Source organism: Zonotrichia leucophrys, chromosome 4 (assembly GCF_028769735.1).
Source record: "Zonotrichia leucophrys gambelii isolate GWCS_2022_RI chromosome 4, RI_Zleu_2.0, whole genome shotgun sequence".
NCBI classification, from domain to species: Eukaryota; Metazoa; Chordata; class Aves; order Passeriformes; family Passerellidae; genus Zonotrichia; species Zonotrichia leucophrys.
The window spans coordinates 10,488,155-10,503,532 of NC_088173.1; the positions used below are offsets into that span (position 1 = coordinate 10,488,155).

Genomic DNA, 15,378 nt, shown 5'->3' on the forward strand with positions numbered 1-15,378 from the left:
TTAAATAGAAAACAGGGTAAATTTCTTGTATTTTGAAATCAATTGTCAATTTTTGATTGTACTCAGTGGAAATTGATGGTCTTTGTAAAATTAGCTGGGCCTAATACATCCATGTAAACCATTATGCAGGTTATTTTCAGTGTTGCATCTTACACAGTGTAAAAATATTAATGTAATACTTTTATAATGTTCAGAAAATGAGAGCTTCATGTAATAGGAAATTAACCAGATTTTTCTGAATCTGCTAATAGAACAACATATGGGCTAAAATAATAATAAAAAAAAAGAAACAAAAAACCACAGTAGTTTTGATTCTCTGTTCATTTATCTATTCATCTTGAAAAGGACATTTTTTAGGTATTATGCCACAATGTAGGCATTTTACATAAAGATGAAAATCAGCATCTCATTCCAAAAAGCAAATTCTCAGTCACAGCTAAATGACTTTGAGTCAATGGAGCATAATATTAAGTCAGCCAGCTTACATGGCTTCTCAATTATGTTCAGCCAATGGCTTTTTGTAAATAAATAAATAATCTGAGAAGGAAAAAAAGTATCCAAACAGATTTCTGTATATCTTAGTGGTTAGTAATATTTGCATTAATTCATGCTTCTCTTTGCTTGCAGAAGAGAAATTAGAGAAGAAAATATTTGTTGTACTGATAGTTATTCTCAATAGAAGAATTAGTTTATGAGTCTATGGCTGCAGAATAATGTGTTGCTCACTGGAATATTCAGATACTTAATCCAGGAGTTCTCCATTAGGCCTACGGTTGTGAATCAAGAAATCACAGTTTGTAACCTTGATATGACCCATGGTTTTTGTTCCTGTTTAAAGACAAGTTCAGAATAGAGACTAAGTATTTTTGATAAAGCTACTGGTGGTGCTTTTGTTAATGCAAAGAGAATAAATTTTGAAAAAAGTGAAATATATTTAAATCTTTTCCCCTGGATTTTAAATTAGCTTAGAAAATATTAGAGAGAAGAGTGAAGATGCAGACAGATCAAAGAAATTACATTTCAAGTCCATGAGCTATTTAAGATTTTGTTTAGAAGACCTATACAGGAAAGTAGCCTTCTATCTTCTCCCTTTTTAGTGTGTAGGAAATATTATATGAAATTACCTAAATATATGCCATTATTGTGTGTTGAGTTTTAGAAATGATATAAATGTTTTTATATGTTCAGGGATACTGATATGTTGGTAGCATACATTACATTTTTATGCAGGCATCAGCTGACCAAGGGACAGCAGAGGAATGAATGCCTGTAAGAACACTTTGAATGTTGAATCCATCATCTTTCTGCCACCAATTTAATGGGGTCAGTAATTGCATATCTCTGAATGTTTATCAGACACATTTTTAGAGAAGTTAACTGTTCTTACAGCAAACTGGTGAAATGTGTTTATTAGTGCAATTAGTTTCTCTGTACTATTATTCTTAGTGTAATTAAAGACTAAAATGGAGACTGTTAAAGTAAATTGGAATTTAAGCTACATGCATTAGATAGATTTATGAGATAGTTTACATGCAGTATCAGTACAACCTTGTTTTGTGGTTTACTTTTTGTTTGTTTAGTTGGTTTTTTTTCCACAATGAGTGTTGTCCTGAAATAATTGTGTACAGAGCTAGAATTTCTTGGGGATTTGATGCACCTGAGTGAACAAAGCAGAATTTTCATCAAGGGTGGTTTTTCAATCTGCCTTAGCTAGTTTTGGTAAAATACACATAAAGGAAACATGGAAGTCAAGCCATCTTATTTTTTTTTTTTAATTTGCAACATCATTTCAGAAATATTTAACAAAATCTGTAGTTAGCTCACCTCCAGTAGCAAATGTAATATCAAATCATTAATTAGAAACTCCTTTCTTTATTTTTTTCACTACAAAAAGTGAAATTTGAGGTGCTGGAGTGAATTGGAATTTATCAGGAAAGGGGAATGGCTCAGTAATAAACAATGCTTCAGCCTTATTAGTAGATTGAGTCTCTAGCTAATTTATACTTTTCCTAGTATAGGAATCTCATGTTACTGCTTTTGACCCAGTCTTTCTAAAGCTGAGGTCTTAATCTTCCAAGTTCACATATTGAGTATTCAGGACCCTCTTACATCAGAAAAACCTGAAACTTCGTCTGGAACCTGAAAGATGTAAAGTGTTAGAGCTGGTGTTTTTCAAAGGGAGGGAGTCAAATTTGAACACTGAATCATTGAGTAATATTGGACTTAATTCTTTGCTTTTTTCCAATAACCTCTTATGCCTTAGGTTACCCCTGTGACGTTATTCTAACAGAAGGCAAAGTAAATGAAAGGAAGTCTAAAGAACAAATCTTGAAAATATCAGGGCCATCCACTGGACAGACTGAGCAAGCAGCACTTAGGAAAATATGTTTGGTATTTTGTTTTTTTTTGTTTGGTACCCCCTGCCCACAACTGTTTTATTTGGACCAAAATAAATTTAGAAAATCTGGCCAAGAAAGATTTAAAGTCAAGTGAGGCAGCACGTGTGTATACAAGGTGATTCTTGTTGTTTATGCTTTGTCTTCTAGGCACTGTGTCTTGGGAGAATGAGTAAGTAAAGCTGTGTTTTCAGTAGCTAATCTGCTAGTCACAGAGAATGAAAGGGAAGGCTTGTAGATGTCAAGCTCTATTGGGTTAAGAAGCAGAGAGGAGATATGAAGGATCACTGGGAAGCAGTCCCTAATAGGGAATTGCTTCAGGTGCAGATGCCAGAAGCTTGGCCTGCGAGCATCTTTAGTTTTAGAACTTGTCACACTTAGTTTTTTGACAGGTGGCTCGGTTGTTTTATCACATCACTGGAAACCAAGATCTATAATAGATGAAATTTACCTTTTGCTTCCTTCATTACTCAATAATAGGGAAAACTGCAAATGGAAAAATAATTTACTAGCCTTAGGGATAAAAGAGGAATTTTTTAGAATTGTTTTCCCAAGCAGCTTTTTTTTCAGTGAGGAGTGATCATCTGCTTAACAGGATTGAGGAAAAGATGCCAATGACTGTCGCTATTTCAAGAGCAAGGACAATTTTTGTAGGTGATTGCTTTACAAAATAATCCTGTTTTCTAAAAAAATAACAGCTTTACTTGTTGTGTAAGAAAATTCCTGGATTTTGGATCTTCTCAGATTTTTTAACAGTTATTTAGTTTTGTAAAAATGTTGATGTGCTATACATTTTCACTTGCAACAAAATAGTGTAGGAGCAGCAAGTAATGTTGTAGTTCTGTTTGTTTACAGAAATTAGCATTAATTTTGTTTGCACATATAGGTCATACATGTTCCTATATTCTGATTGTGGCATCAGCTAATGAAAATAAGTAAATGATACTTGGCTACTTCTTCATTCATTGATTGAATGTTCTCAGTGCTTTTACAGACTGTTAAAGACTGTTATCTGTTGATCCTTTTGTAGCTATTTGCAACATCACACCCAGAGTTTTCTTTTTACAGGAAGAATTTCCTTTGTCATAATTAGGGTTTGGGTTTCTTGGTTTTTTGTTTGTTTGTTTTTGGGTGTTTTCTCCTTTAGTGTTTCAACTAAAACCCTTTCAGTTATCCACATAAATCTGGTAAGTGCCTTAGAGGAATACTGTAAATTAATAGATTTAAATATATGTAGAGTCTTTACTTGCAGAGACTATGTAAAGGAGCAGAAAAATAGAAATCTGGAGTGAAAATGAGGTAGTGTCCCTTGTTTTCTGGATTTGAGTAGCAGTTGTTGTGTCTGTCATCACAACATGTGTTTTGTTAGATTTAGCCTCTCTCTCCTACTTCCAGATTTTCTCTGGCAGAAGACTTTTCCCAGGGGGTGGAAAGAGGCAAGTTAATAAAATTTTTAAGTGTCTAGAATCCTAATGAGAATTCACTTTGTTGAAAATTGTATGTATGGTTTGTACAGTTGGAGAATAAAGGGTGAAAGAAAATATGTTTGGTTTCAGTATCTTCAAAGCAAAGCAATTTTGGCATAGACCATTGTCTTTTCTAACAGTGCTTTCTAGGATATTAGTAGGTTATTTTTCTAAGGGTAATATAAAAATTTTGCCTTTTCATTCTATGTGGTTTTTTGTCAATTTTTCTTCACTTTTCAATGCTTTTCTTTTGCAGTGGAGAAAATTTTTGACTCATGTAGAGCTCATGCTTTTATTCTACAGTATGTTTTTTCTGTTTTCTATACTTCTATCTTGAAAAAAATTAATTTTCTTACAAAAATATCCAAGTTAGATTCTGAATTATGAAATCCTTAAGACTGCTGGCTTCAGTATACATAAAACACACTTTACCGTGCCCCCTGCCTGTTAGTTAACACACTGACTGATTTTTCTGAGTGTAATGTCTGTTAGGTGGGTGCCTTTTTGATCCAAAGCTGAATTAGACCCGTGGAATTTTAAAATATGCCATATTTCCTTAAGATTCAGCTTTAAAGTCAAATACATGGCTAAAATGCAAACTTTTATTTCTCAGATTTATTTCTTTGATTACATTATTAAATGAAATGAGGACAAGGTTGCTAACTTACTCAGGAGCATATATTGTGAACATATTTTGTAATTGACAAAACCAATATCAGACCTTCATATTTTTCTAAAGACTTACAGGTCAGAAAGACTGCACTGTGAATTCTAGAGATCTCAGTCCCAAGGTCTCTTCTATTAATTACTCTGCAAAAGACATCTTCTGAAATAAAGTGTCCAAAATATTGGTAGGATATTGAAGTGCAGTCAGTTAACTAAGAGAAGTGTAGCCTATAGCAAAATGTTTTATGAGGCAAGACACTATCTGCAGTCTATTTCATAACTCTCTATTTGAAAAAATAGATTTCTTCAGAATGCAGTGAAGCAAGTATATACATTGTACCTAATGTCCACACTGCTGAAATATTAGCTTGATTTTACCTAGTGTAGTACACATACAAAATTAGTGCAGTTACTAGCTTTTTACTAGTGCATGTAGGAGAAGTGATAAAAGTGGTTGAGAACATTATAGTGAATAGTGCACAAGAGCTATGTAAAGGTGACGTTATACGTGGCTGAATCTAAAGGACTAATTTTTATTGGCAACTAGATTCCAAGTAAAACTACAATTGGGACTTCTCTGAGTAAGATTTTTCTATATAACTGTATTTTATAGAAGCAAATTATGTAGCACTAATAGAGCCGGATTTATTCCCTCTCCTGTTTTTTTTTTCTTTCTGTCAAGATCATGGTTTTGCTTTCATACCCTTAATGCTATTTCATGGGTTTCTTTTCTTTGAATAAGGCCTAATCTGAAAAGTATTTGTTTTTCTGTACTGAGTAGGATATTATGCATCATTCCTCTGTTAATATAAAAGTTATGTCTTTTTATTAGTTTTCTTTGGTTTATCTTTTTGCTTGAATAATTAAAGCTTTTGGACATTCTAGTTCCCATTCTTTTTAGCTCCTCGTATTTTATTGTGCGTTACTGTCTGGAGTGCCTGATGCAAAACAAGTGAATCTTTTGAAATGAACAAAGATTTAATCCTGACACTGCTAATTGAAGGAAATCTTACAAATATGTAAGCTTCATTTTTGTGTACTTTGCTTTATGATTATTTTTAAAGAAATGAACTTACATAATATCTTCTTGAGGCAAAACCACTGAAAACATATGTCTTTTAGAAGAAGAAAAATTGTAGTTTTAGTTGAATCATTGATATTCTCATGATAAACAGAGTTGTAATCTCTCCTTCACATTCATGATTACAAATACTAGCTAAATTCTGGTACAAAACAGGAACAGGAGCAAAAACCTAAAGGATTTTTTTTGTAAGGTCAAGTAAATGCAGGTATTTCAGAACTCTTCATGATCCACACTCATCAAAGCTTCTTTTGGACTCAAGCCTTGTGATGACCAGTGCCTAGGGGACCACAGCCCCTCAGGGGCTCTGATAATTTTGAAGGTGGAATTTCTGACAGGCAAAATATAATTTTTCTTTATCCTTGCAATTCATTCTTTCCTTGCCCTCATATATCTATCTCTACTCTCATTCATAGCATTACTGATTTGTCAAAATGTTACTAGATGACCAAATTTTTCTATTCTATTCAATTTTTTAAAAACTCAGAATAGCCACCTTGTCTCCTTGCTCAGTTGTTCTTGCACAAGTTGTTCTTATACAAACTTTCTGTTTGGCTTTTACATGTCATCAGGCTCTCTTTTCTGAGTGTGTCCCTACTTCTATAGGTTTTTTAGGCTAGTTTGTTCTACCCCGCCGCGGTGGAGCCTGACCAGTTTGTAAACCCTTTCACTAATTTATGTGTATTTTAATAGAGTTCTAGCATCTTCAAGTTTTCTGAAGTTAGTTTCCTCTTTGCTTGCTCTGCCTTCCTCAATTTCGTTCCTGTCTCTCTGCCCCTTCTCTGTCCTCCTCACTTCCTCTCAGCACTTAGCTTCTGAGTTGTAATATTCCAGGGTCCTCCACTCTTATTTCTAGTTTTTGTTTGATAGAGCAGCTTCCACAGGGCCAGTGAGCATGGAGCTGAAGGCTTTATCAAGATAGATGCATTAATCCTGCTACGCTGTATGCAGCAATCCACTATAGCATGGTCAGTACAACCTTGCTGAACCTAGGCAACTTAGGAAGCTAAGCACTTTCTGCTGAGCATGTGTGGCATCAGATTTACTTAATAAAAAAAACCAAAACCCTAAATAGATTTTCATAGGAATTGTTAGATAAAGAGGGCTGTCTTTTAGTATGTCTCATAGCTTGCTTTTAAATCAGTCATGGGGTGGAATGCATTCAAGCAAAAGACAATACACAAGCAGATTTTTCTTATACAATGGTAGTTCAATCAAAATATTTTGTTCTTCTCAGTCTTGAGATCAGCTTAAAACATTGATCTCATAATGGAATGTACCTAGATGAGTTTATATGACAGTGCAGTCTTGTCTTTAACAAACTAAAAAACTTCTATGAATTTAAATTCAGTATGATACATTTGTAGGAAATTCTAAACACAGTAACTATTTCCCTCTCTTTGCAGGTACATTCATCTTTCATCTTTATACTCAAGTGACAGACAATATCCTGCTGTGATTTTTACTAAATAGAATAAATACAACATAAGGCTGTGTTTTCTAAAACTTCAGTTTTTTTAAATGAAAGTTAAATTATTGCTGTACTGGTAACTCTAGTTAGGCATGATCCTTACTCTACTCCTTTGTCTTTGGTAGCAACCTGTTTGATTTTATTTTATGTATTCTTTCTGTTTAAGACCACACTGAGTTATTTTTTTAAATACTTGAAGTCTCATTGACTACATGAAAGACTAAATTATGCTATTAGCTAAACTCTGGTACATACAGTAATATATAACTTCCATCTTGAGTCCGTGGGAATTTGGAGAGTGGAAAGGCAGAATATAGGTACAAAGCACTTAAAATTTAAGCTTAACATTCCTCATGCTTGTCCTCAATTACAGAATCTTTTGGCTGAGAAAGTGGAGCAGCTGATGGAGTGGAGCTCAAGGCGTTCAGTCATCCGCATGAACGGAGATAAATTCCGAAGGTTTGTGAAGGCCCCACCTCGGAACTACTCTGTGGTCGTGATGTTCACGGCTCTCCAGCCACAGCGGCAGTGCTCTGTGTGCAGGTAATTTATGCCTTGGTGACCTTGCTCATCTTCCTTACCTCGCTTTTCAAGTGAGTGTTGGAATCAATGTGCAGTATGCCAAGTGGGGTTGTTCTTTGCATGGGGTAGATGCTCGCTAATCAACAGGCTCATGTGGTTGTTACAGCATCTTTTCAACCGCATTTCATCCATGTGTCACATTTTAGAATTAGTCCAGGTTTGATTTTTAAATTACAGTTGAATAAAATGTACACAGCTGAGGAAGACTTTCTATTTAAGAAATCAGCTTTATTTTATTATCAGTTAACCATGATCTTTCCAAAGACATTAAGTGATTCATTACCATTTAATAATAATGGCACTTCAGTGATTTCTTCAGTTAAGAGATGCCCAAGGGGCTCATGCAGGTGTCTTACCCTCTGATTTCACAGCTTTGGACAGTTCTTATGTACTAGCACATTTTTCCATGAGGTCATAGGTATTGTGGAATACTGTCTGTCACACCAATTTGATGTGTTCTGGTAACTCCACTCTGAATATGTATTAGAGTGCCTCTAGTAGACTTGAGAGTTCAAGATCTCTCTCTGCAAGTCCCTAGTGCAATAAGTTAATCCAAAAATGACTAATGATAGGGAAATAGGGCCAAGGCACTGAAAGGTAGTCATGCACTTAATTACCTCACTAAATCAGAAACTGTGCTAATAAAACCTTCTTCAGCCAAAATATGCATTAGAAATTACTGTGTTTAGCAATAAATGGGATTATTGAGCAGGGAACTCTAAACACGATTTAAATAGGTGGCAGAATATTTTGTAAGACTGAAAAATGTGGGCTGTATATGATGTAATACTATTTCTTGTTTTTAAATACATTTATTTAAACTATATGCGAGGTTGGTAAATGTAGCAGTGTGTTAGATTTCTGATGTGTTGGAATGTGACATTTACAACTGATACTTTAACTTGAGTATCTGTAATTGTCTATGTTTTTATTAGGTTTTTGTTTTTTTATATATTAATTTTGTGTCATTGAAGTCAGTTGGTCAGTTTTGAGGGAGAGTATATGAATTGTCTTTCCACTTCACCCTCCATATATGGACTGTGAAGCTGAAGGATTGGGTACAGAAATTGTCCAACATTCTCAGATGAAGTTAATTTTTAGTTCAGTAGTTTCTTTTCTGTTATTTCTTCTTTATGTTGGCAGAGTTCAGCTTCAGGAGATGATACAGGAGTTGAAAGTTTATTATATTGTTTTATATCATTCCTTATTTACCAGTGGGTAAAGCTACATGAGATGCACCAAGTTCAGCTTTATAAGGGTCATTGTATTTGTCATTATAATGGCCATGGCAAATTGTTTCCATGTTCTACATATAGGTCTTTTGTAGGGCATGTTAAACAACATAAATATTGCTGATATTAAGGAAGTTTATTTTGCTTGCAACTGTATATTGTTTACTGTGCTAAAAAAGAGCCTCTAAACTTCATCTTAGGAAAGACCAGACTAGATATCTTGTACCGTAGCAACTGAAAATCTTTAAGCATAAAATGAAGGAAAAATCAGCATACTACTTTCAGTTGAGTTTGTTTAAATAAATGTGAAATTGAAATCCATTTGTTCATGTGAAATAAAAGGAATTTAATGAGGTTGATCATACTGCACATAAAACCATTATCAGGAAAATCGACATTTTCAAATCAATGGTTAATTAATGGACAGGAGCACTGTAAGGATATATAGAACTGAAATGCATGCATTACTTGATTGTTAGATATTCACTAGCCACTTTGCCTAAAGGCTAAATTGATTTTTTAACTTAATCTGTAATGTTCTGTGAAGATGCTCTTGTTCAAGATTTAAGTTAACTGCTACTAGTCAAAAGATTTTTGGAATAATTGCATAGAGAGAAAAAATCAATGTCATATTTCAAATATGAAGAAGTATCTAGTCTGAAATCTTTGACTTTGAGTAGCTTTGCCACAAGAATAAAAACTTTTTTCCTCTCTAAAAATTGAGCATGGTTGGTTTATGCACCACAAAACTATAAAAAAAAAAAGTTTTCCTTTTGGTGTGTAGATTTGACACTTCTGTATTTTATCTTTCTATGATACATGTGGAAAGCTGACCAGATTTGTCTCAGACAATCTGAGGATTTTCTCTGTGCAGCAAGGAGGATGTTACAACATCAGTCACACAAATCATGTGATTTGTGAAAGTGTATGGAAATCATAACAATTTAAAATGATGTGTTAAAATGCTGCATACAAGGAAGTCTTTGGGACACTAGATATTTAGATAAGCTTTTGTATGCAAAAAATATCCTTTCAGTCAATCCTGTCTGAATCAATCTAGTCCTAACACACAAAGACTTCTGAAAGCCAGCAGCTATGTACATGTATTAGTACAGCCCATAGTCATGCTTCTAGAGTTTTTTTCAAGGAAATTTTATCTTTATTCTAAAGCAGAACTCTTTCATCTAGCTTTGTGGACAAATAAACAAGTTCCAGTTTTCTGATCTAAAAAAGTATTGAAAGACATCAATACTTTGATGCCTTTACAACTGTGTTAGTGGTAGCATAAATGTCAGTTTTTCTGTTGTCCCAGTTATTTAAGTCCAATATGACACAGCTGGTGTTAGGAAATGAAGTAGGAATAACTGATTAGCTATTCAATGTGCTCTCAAACAGAGCTGGAATGCGTTTCTAATGGCTTAGGATGGGGTTTTTTCCATGCATGTTTGGAAATGTGTTTGATTAAACTGTTCTGGTTCCAGGAAATTAAACTTGGTTAGTTTTAATTGATTTACCTGTTACTGCTGTTTTTGGTGTATATATTCTTCAACAGTACATTGGAAGTAGATACTGAAAGGCCCTTTGATGCACTGTGATGATGAATCACTCTGGATGAGCAGGCAGACATAATCTCACTCTAAATAGTGACTCCTCAGGATGTAAGACTAGCTTCCTTTTTCCCTTTGTCCTTAGGTCTTCACTCAGCTAAATAGTTTATCTCTGTTACCCACATCAGTCACACTGCTGAAAAAAATTACTTATGTATCTAAGAAGGAGGAAAAACCACATTCCTTCTGACAGGAATATCTTCATAGAGATGAGGGACTGTTCCTCAGCCTGTACTTTGTATTGCATACAGGCAAATGGTAACTACTGGACTAACTTGAATGATTTTTGGGTGAAAATTTGCTGCCAGCTTCTGTGTCTTTCATCTTCTTGCATCTTGCAATCAGCTCCCTCATTTTATTATCACTACATTTTTCCAAAGTGATCAGTACCTTTTACCAGCCAGAATTCAGTGACCCCCCTGCCTCACTTGATTATTAGTATTTTGATTTTTACCTACAAAAGGGCTTTAGCTCAAGCCTGCTCATGCTGACTGTCCTCTGCATCTTCCATTGTTATAATTAGCTCCTTTTTTGTTTGTAGCTGTACCATCTGACCACTCCATAAACACATTATATGAAGGCTTTTAGTTTGCTTTCTGAGCTCTGCTTCTCTTATCTGACGGGCAGAAACAACCATCTCTGCTTTGAATACATGTACATACAAGAGGTGTTTTGTTTTTTATCAAACAGTTCACAGTTTTTTCTGGTTCATTTTTCAAATTCATTGCTGGGGTATTTTCATTTAGAAAGGGATATCTGGGTCAGAAGAATGAGACTGGTCACTTGGGCCATGTATACATGAGAATATACATGAGAATACATTCTCATATATACATGAGAATACATGAGAAGAAATTCCAAATACTTTTATTAGCATCTACCATATCAGTGAGACCTCCAAGAGGTTTTTTAATCCTGAAAAAAAGATATGTTGATTTCTCACTTTAAAAATATCTCAGAAGACATCAAATAGCTGATGCAAGAGTAGATCAACAGCAAGAAGAATTGTGGCAGTCAAGGCGCATCATCAGAAAGATGAAACAGGATCCAATGTTTTAGTTTTTTGTTAGCTGATAAAGAGCAGATAGTGAGAAAGTCGTTGACAAGTCTCTTAAATGTAGTGAGACCTTTTGTTCCATGAAGGAATAGGAAATTTAGAACAAGCTTTTTAAAGTTCTGCAATTGCTTTTCCTGTGCACTTCAGGACCTTGATAGAAGTATTGATGAGTCCTGCTTAACAAGGCAGTGATTTTATACTTGGATAATAACAGACTCCTTATTCTTCCTGAGATCACAATTTTTTATTCTTTTACTTTGCAACTTCTACAGAAGAGGACCTCATAGTTTCTTTTCATCTGCAGAATATTGAACATTTCATGGGATGCTGTAAATAGAATAGCATAGATTTTAGCTTGCTTTCTCCTTTTATAGAGACATAGATTGCAAAACCTGCATGGTTTTCAATGTGTTTATACTCTCTGTTGCATTTAGTTAATTTTCTGGACACGTTTGTAGATTTTTCAGTGACGTGAGTCATCTTAAACAAAATCAAATAAGCATTCTGAATTTATTTTCTTGTTGACACAGAGAAGATGTCAAAATATGCATTTAGCCCTTTGTTCCTTCAGTTTTGGGGAGCACCATTGCGAATAGAAACCAGAAGTTGTATTGGAAGTAAATTGCAGCACTGATCACAGTTTACTTTAAAAAGATGGATAAGAATGTATAAGTAACCTGGTAGTACATTCTGTGCCAACTGTACATTTTTAAGCATTGTACATACTGTGCCAGAAAATAATGCTTTACTACTTTCTTTCTCAAATAATTCCATACTCTTTTATTCTTTTCCTAATATTCAGTTTGTGTTTTCCTTACTGTAATGTCAGACCAATAGAATAAAATTATTCTCATTAAATATAGCTCAAGTTATACAAATCTGATTAACTGCTATAGACACACACATAATTAATCTTTTTAAATAAAACTTTTAATATTTCATGAGCACCTCTTGCATAATGGAAGAATTTCTCTAGAGCATTTGCTTAGCAGCTTACTTTCCAGTATATTGAATTTTCTGTGTAAATCTAATAGTAGCATTCCCTTTTGATCTGGCCACTATTCTGCCAGCTGGTCAATATTACAGCTGTTGCTAGCTCCTGTGTTGCTATTATGATGAAATTCTAAAGAGGTAACTATCGTAGCAATAACATTCAAATTTACTCCGTCTATTAAAAAATCATGTTAAGAAAATGAGCAGTGCTAACATTATATTCTGTTGAGTTCAGACCAAGTGTAGTTCTTTGCTTTATGCCTTTATAGATTTTCACATAATTATTCTAATAATTTTGTGTAATTAACATTGCTTCCCAGAAACAAGCTGATGGAATGGGTATGAACTAATTATAGAGATAGGTAGATAAAAACTTGACAGTTGATATTGTCAAGTTGATAACTGATCATTGAAGACTGAGTTTTTTCAGTCAAGTACTTATGCTTTTTACTGTTATTGTGTCTGAGAAGGATTGAACCAGTGCTTACAAAATGTTACTAATGTTATTCTATCAGAAATTTTTCAATTGGAAATGATATAGTGGTGTGTAGGATGATCTTCAGTTATGAGTGTGTGGTAATCCTTTAACTTTGTATTCCTGCTGCTCCTTGTTTCACTCTTTTCCACACCCTTCAAGAGCTTCTATGAGGATGCATCATAGAATGGTTTGCTATGTTCAGTGAGAGGATGAAATTGTGCTTTGAGTCTCTTACAAAAAAATGCAGCCTTTTGAAGAATAATACTTTAAATGTTACCCAGTAATTCAGAACAGTTTAAAGATGCAAAATATATGGAGATCGATGGGAACAAGAGACCTCTCAAATAGTCTGGCCATAAGTGGAGTATCTAAATTTCCCAGAAATACTGTTTCATCACAAGTGAAAGGTAGATAAAGAAGAATGGTGGCGTCAAGATGAACTGATTTTCATCTTGTTCTTATAATAAAAATGGTTCAGCTTAAATATAGCAGGTTTAACAGAAGAGTGCACTACAGATACTGCTAAAGATTTTACAGCATTCCTTTGATGTTGTCTGACTGCCCTCTTCAGGATGACAATGAATGTTAGTCTGCTTCGTGATAGTATCTGTTTCTAGAAGTAACCAATCTAATGCCTAAATTACTTCTTTTCTTTTTTTAATTGCAAACTGCCCATTGAGTAAGGGTGTTAAGTAGCAAATTTTAGAGTCAGGTAATAAGGGTGAAAGTTGAGTTTTATTGTGCTTCATGTTATTTAATTCTTTGTGGGAGTAAGAAATCATCAATTTTAATTTTAAGTCTTGGCATTTTATGATTTTTTTTTTCATGTACAGTAGACTTCCTAATAATACACAACTGTGCTGGAGTTTGTATGTAATATATTTCATGTCTAAGGTTGATCTCTGTTATGGAGAAATGGGGAAGGTCTTATGATATCTGTGATCCTGTAATTTTGTCTTCCCTTCTTTGCTCTCTCTTATATGTGTTTAGTGCAAAGTTTCTCTTGCAGGAAACAGATTTTTGAATTTACAGCTTTTAAATAGCATTCTGCATCATGAAATGCATAGAACTGTTTTTCTAGAAACACTGTTTTGAAAAAAAGCTGCAGAACACATTTATACTACTTCAAAATCTTATCATATGCAAAGCTGAGTTGTCAAGTGGTAAACCACTGGTTTGTACTCTACTGTGGATGTGATTAAACAGTAATATGGAAATTAGCAAAGGAGTCTCTCTAAATCAGAAAGTGTTGCAAGCATCCCTTCATTTTGGGGGGTTTTTCCCCTGGATTTTTGTTGGTATAGATTTGTCCTGTGGAATAACCTGTGGTTTTATGGCACTGGGTGGTTAGGGGATGTCATTGCTAGTATTATTGTCCTGAAATTCCCTTTGTCTTTCTATTCCTCTTAGTAAAGTCCGAGCAAAATTGTTTGTTTTGGTTTGTGTTCTCTTTGGGTTTTTTTCGTGGATTTGTTTGTTGTTTTTCGTTTGTTGTTTGATTATTTTCTTTAGAAGAATATTTAGTAGCAAATCACCTTCTAGTGCTGATAGAAAAGATTAGATATTGTACAATATCACCACATCTAGAACGCCTTTCAGAGAAATAGTCTGGAGTTTGTCATGCTGCTTACAAGCCTAGTTTTTATTCCCTTAGGATCATTTCCCCAGTGCTTAGCAGCTTCTTTGGCTCTCCTATGGCTCTGCTATTTTAGGAACATACTGCTTTCACTGTTGTGTGTTATTTGTCCCCTAGTTTCAGAATTCCTTATGTGTAGCTGTTTCTAGCAAGGATATCCTGATAGCACACTCAAGGGCCACATAAGCATATCCTCACATGGATCAGTTAGCAGATCTATTTGAAATTTGCAACTCAGACCAGTCTTATTTACTGAGACTTTAAATATAGAAAACATTACTTTTTCTTAATGTTATCTTGGGATTTCTCTTGTATAGTTTAACGTAACACATTTCTAATTTTGGAGGTGACAAATTTGAAACAGAAAGTTGCATAAAGAGCTGAAACTTTTTAGTTCATAGTATGGATGTGAAGAATGATACTGCAAATGTAATTCATCTAACCATTGCAGCTGATTATAGGATATTTTTTTCAAGCAAATGGCATATGGATATACATTTGTTTCTTTTTCTTAACAGGCAAGCTAATGAGGAATATCAAGTGCTGGCTAATTCATGGCGCTATTCATCTGCTTTTTCAAACAAACTGTTTTTCACAATAGTGGATTATGATGAAGGGGCAGATGTTTTTCAGCAGGTAAATATTGAATACTGTAAAGCATTGTTGATTTTTACAATTACATGTCGATTTGTCAAATAACAGAAGATAAATTA

General features: G+C 34.2%; 1 protein-coding gene across 2 annotated transcripts in view; it reads left to right on the forward strand.

Moving 5' to 3' along the window:
• TUSC3 (tumor suppressor candidate 3) overlaps positions 1–15,378 on the forward strand; it is a 109,201-nt gene that overhangs the window by 30,670 nt on the left and 63,153 nt on the right. For both annotated transcript variants that reach the window (XM_064712218.1, XM_064712217.1), the window contains exons 2-3: positions 7,454–7,623; positions 15,184–15,301. In XM_064712218.1, the coding sequence (XP_064568288.1) occupies positions 7,454–7,623; positions 15,184–15,301 (288 nt within the window). The remainder of the gene's footprint in view (positions 1–7,453; positions 7,624–15,183; positions 15,302–15,378) is intronic.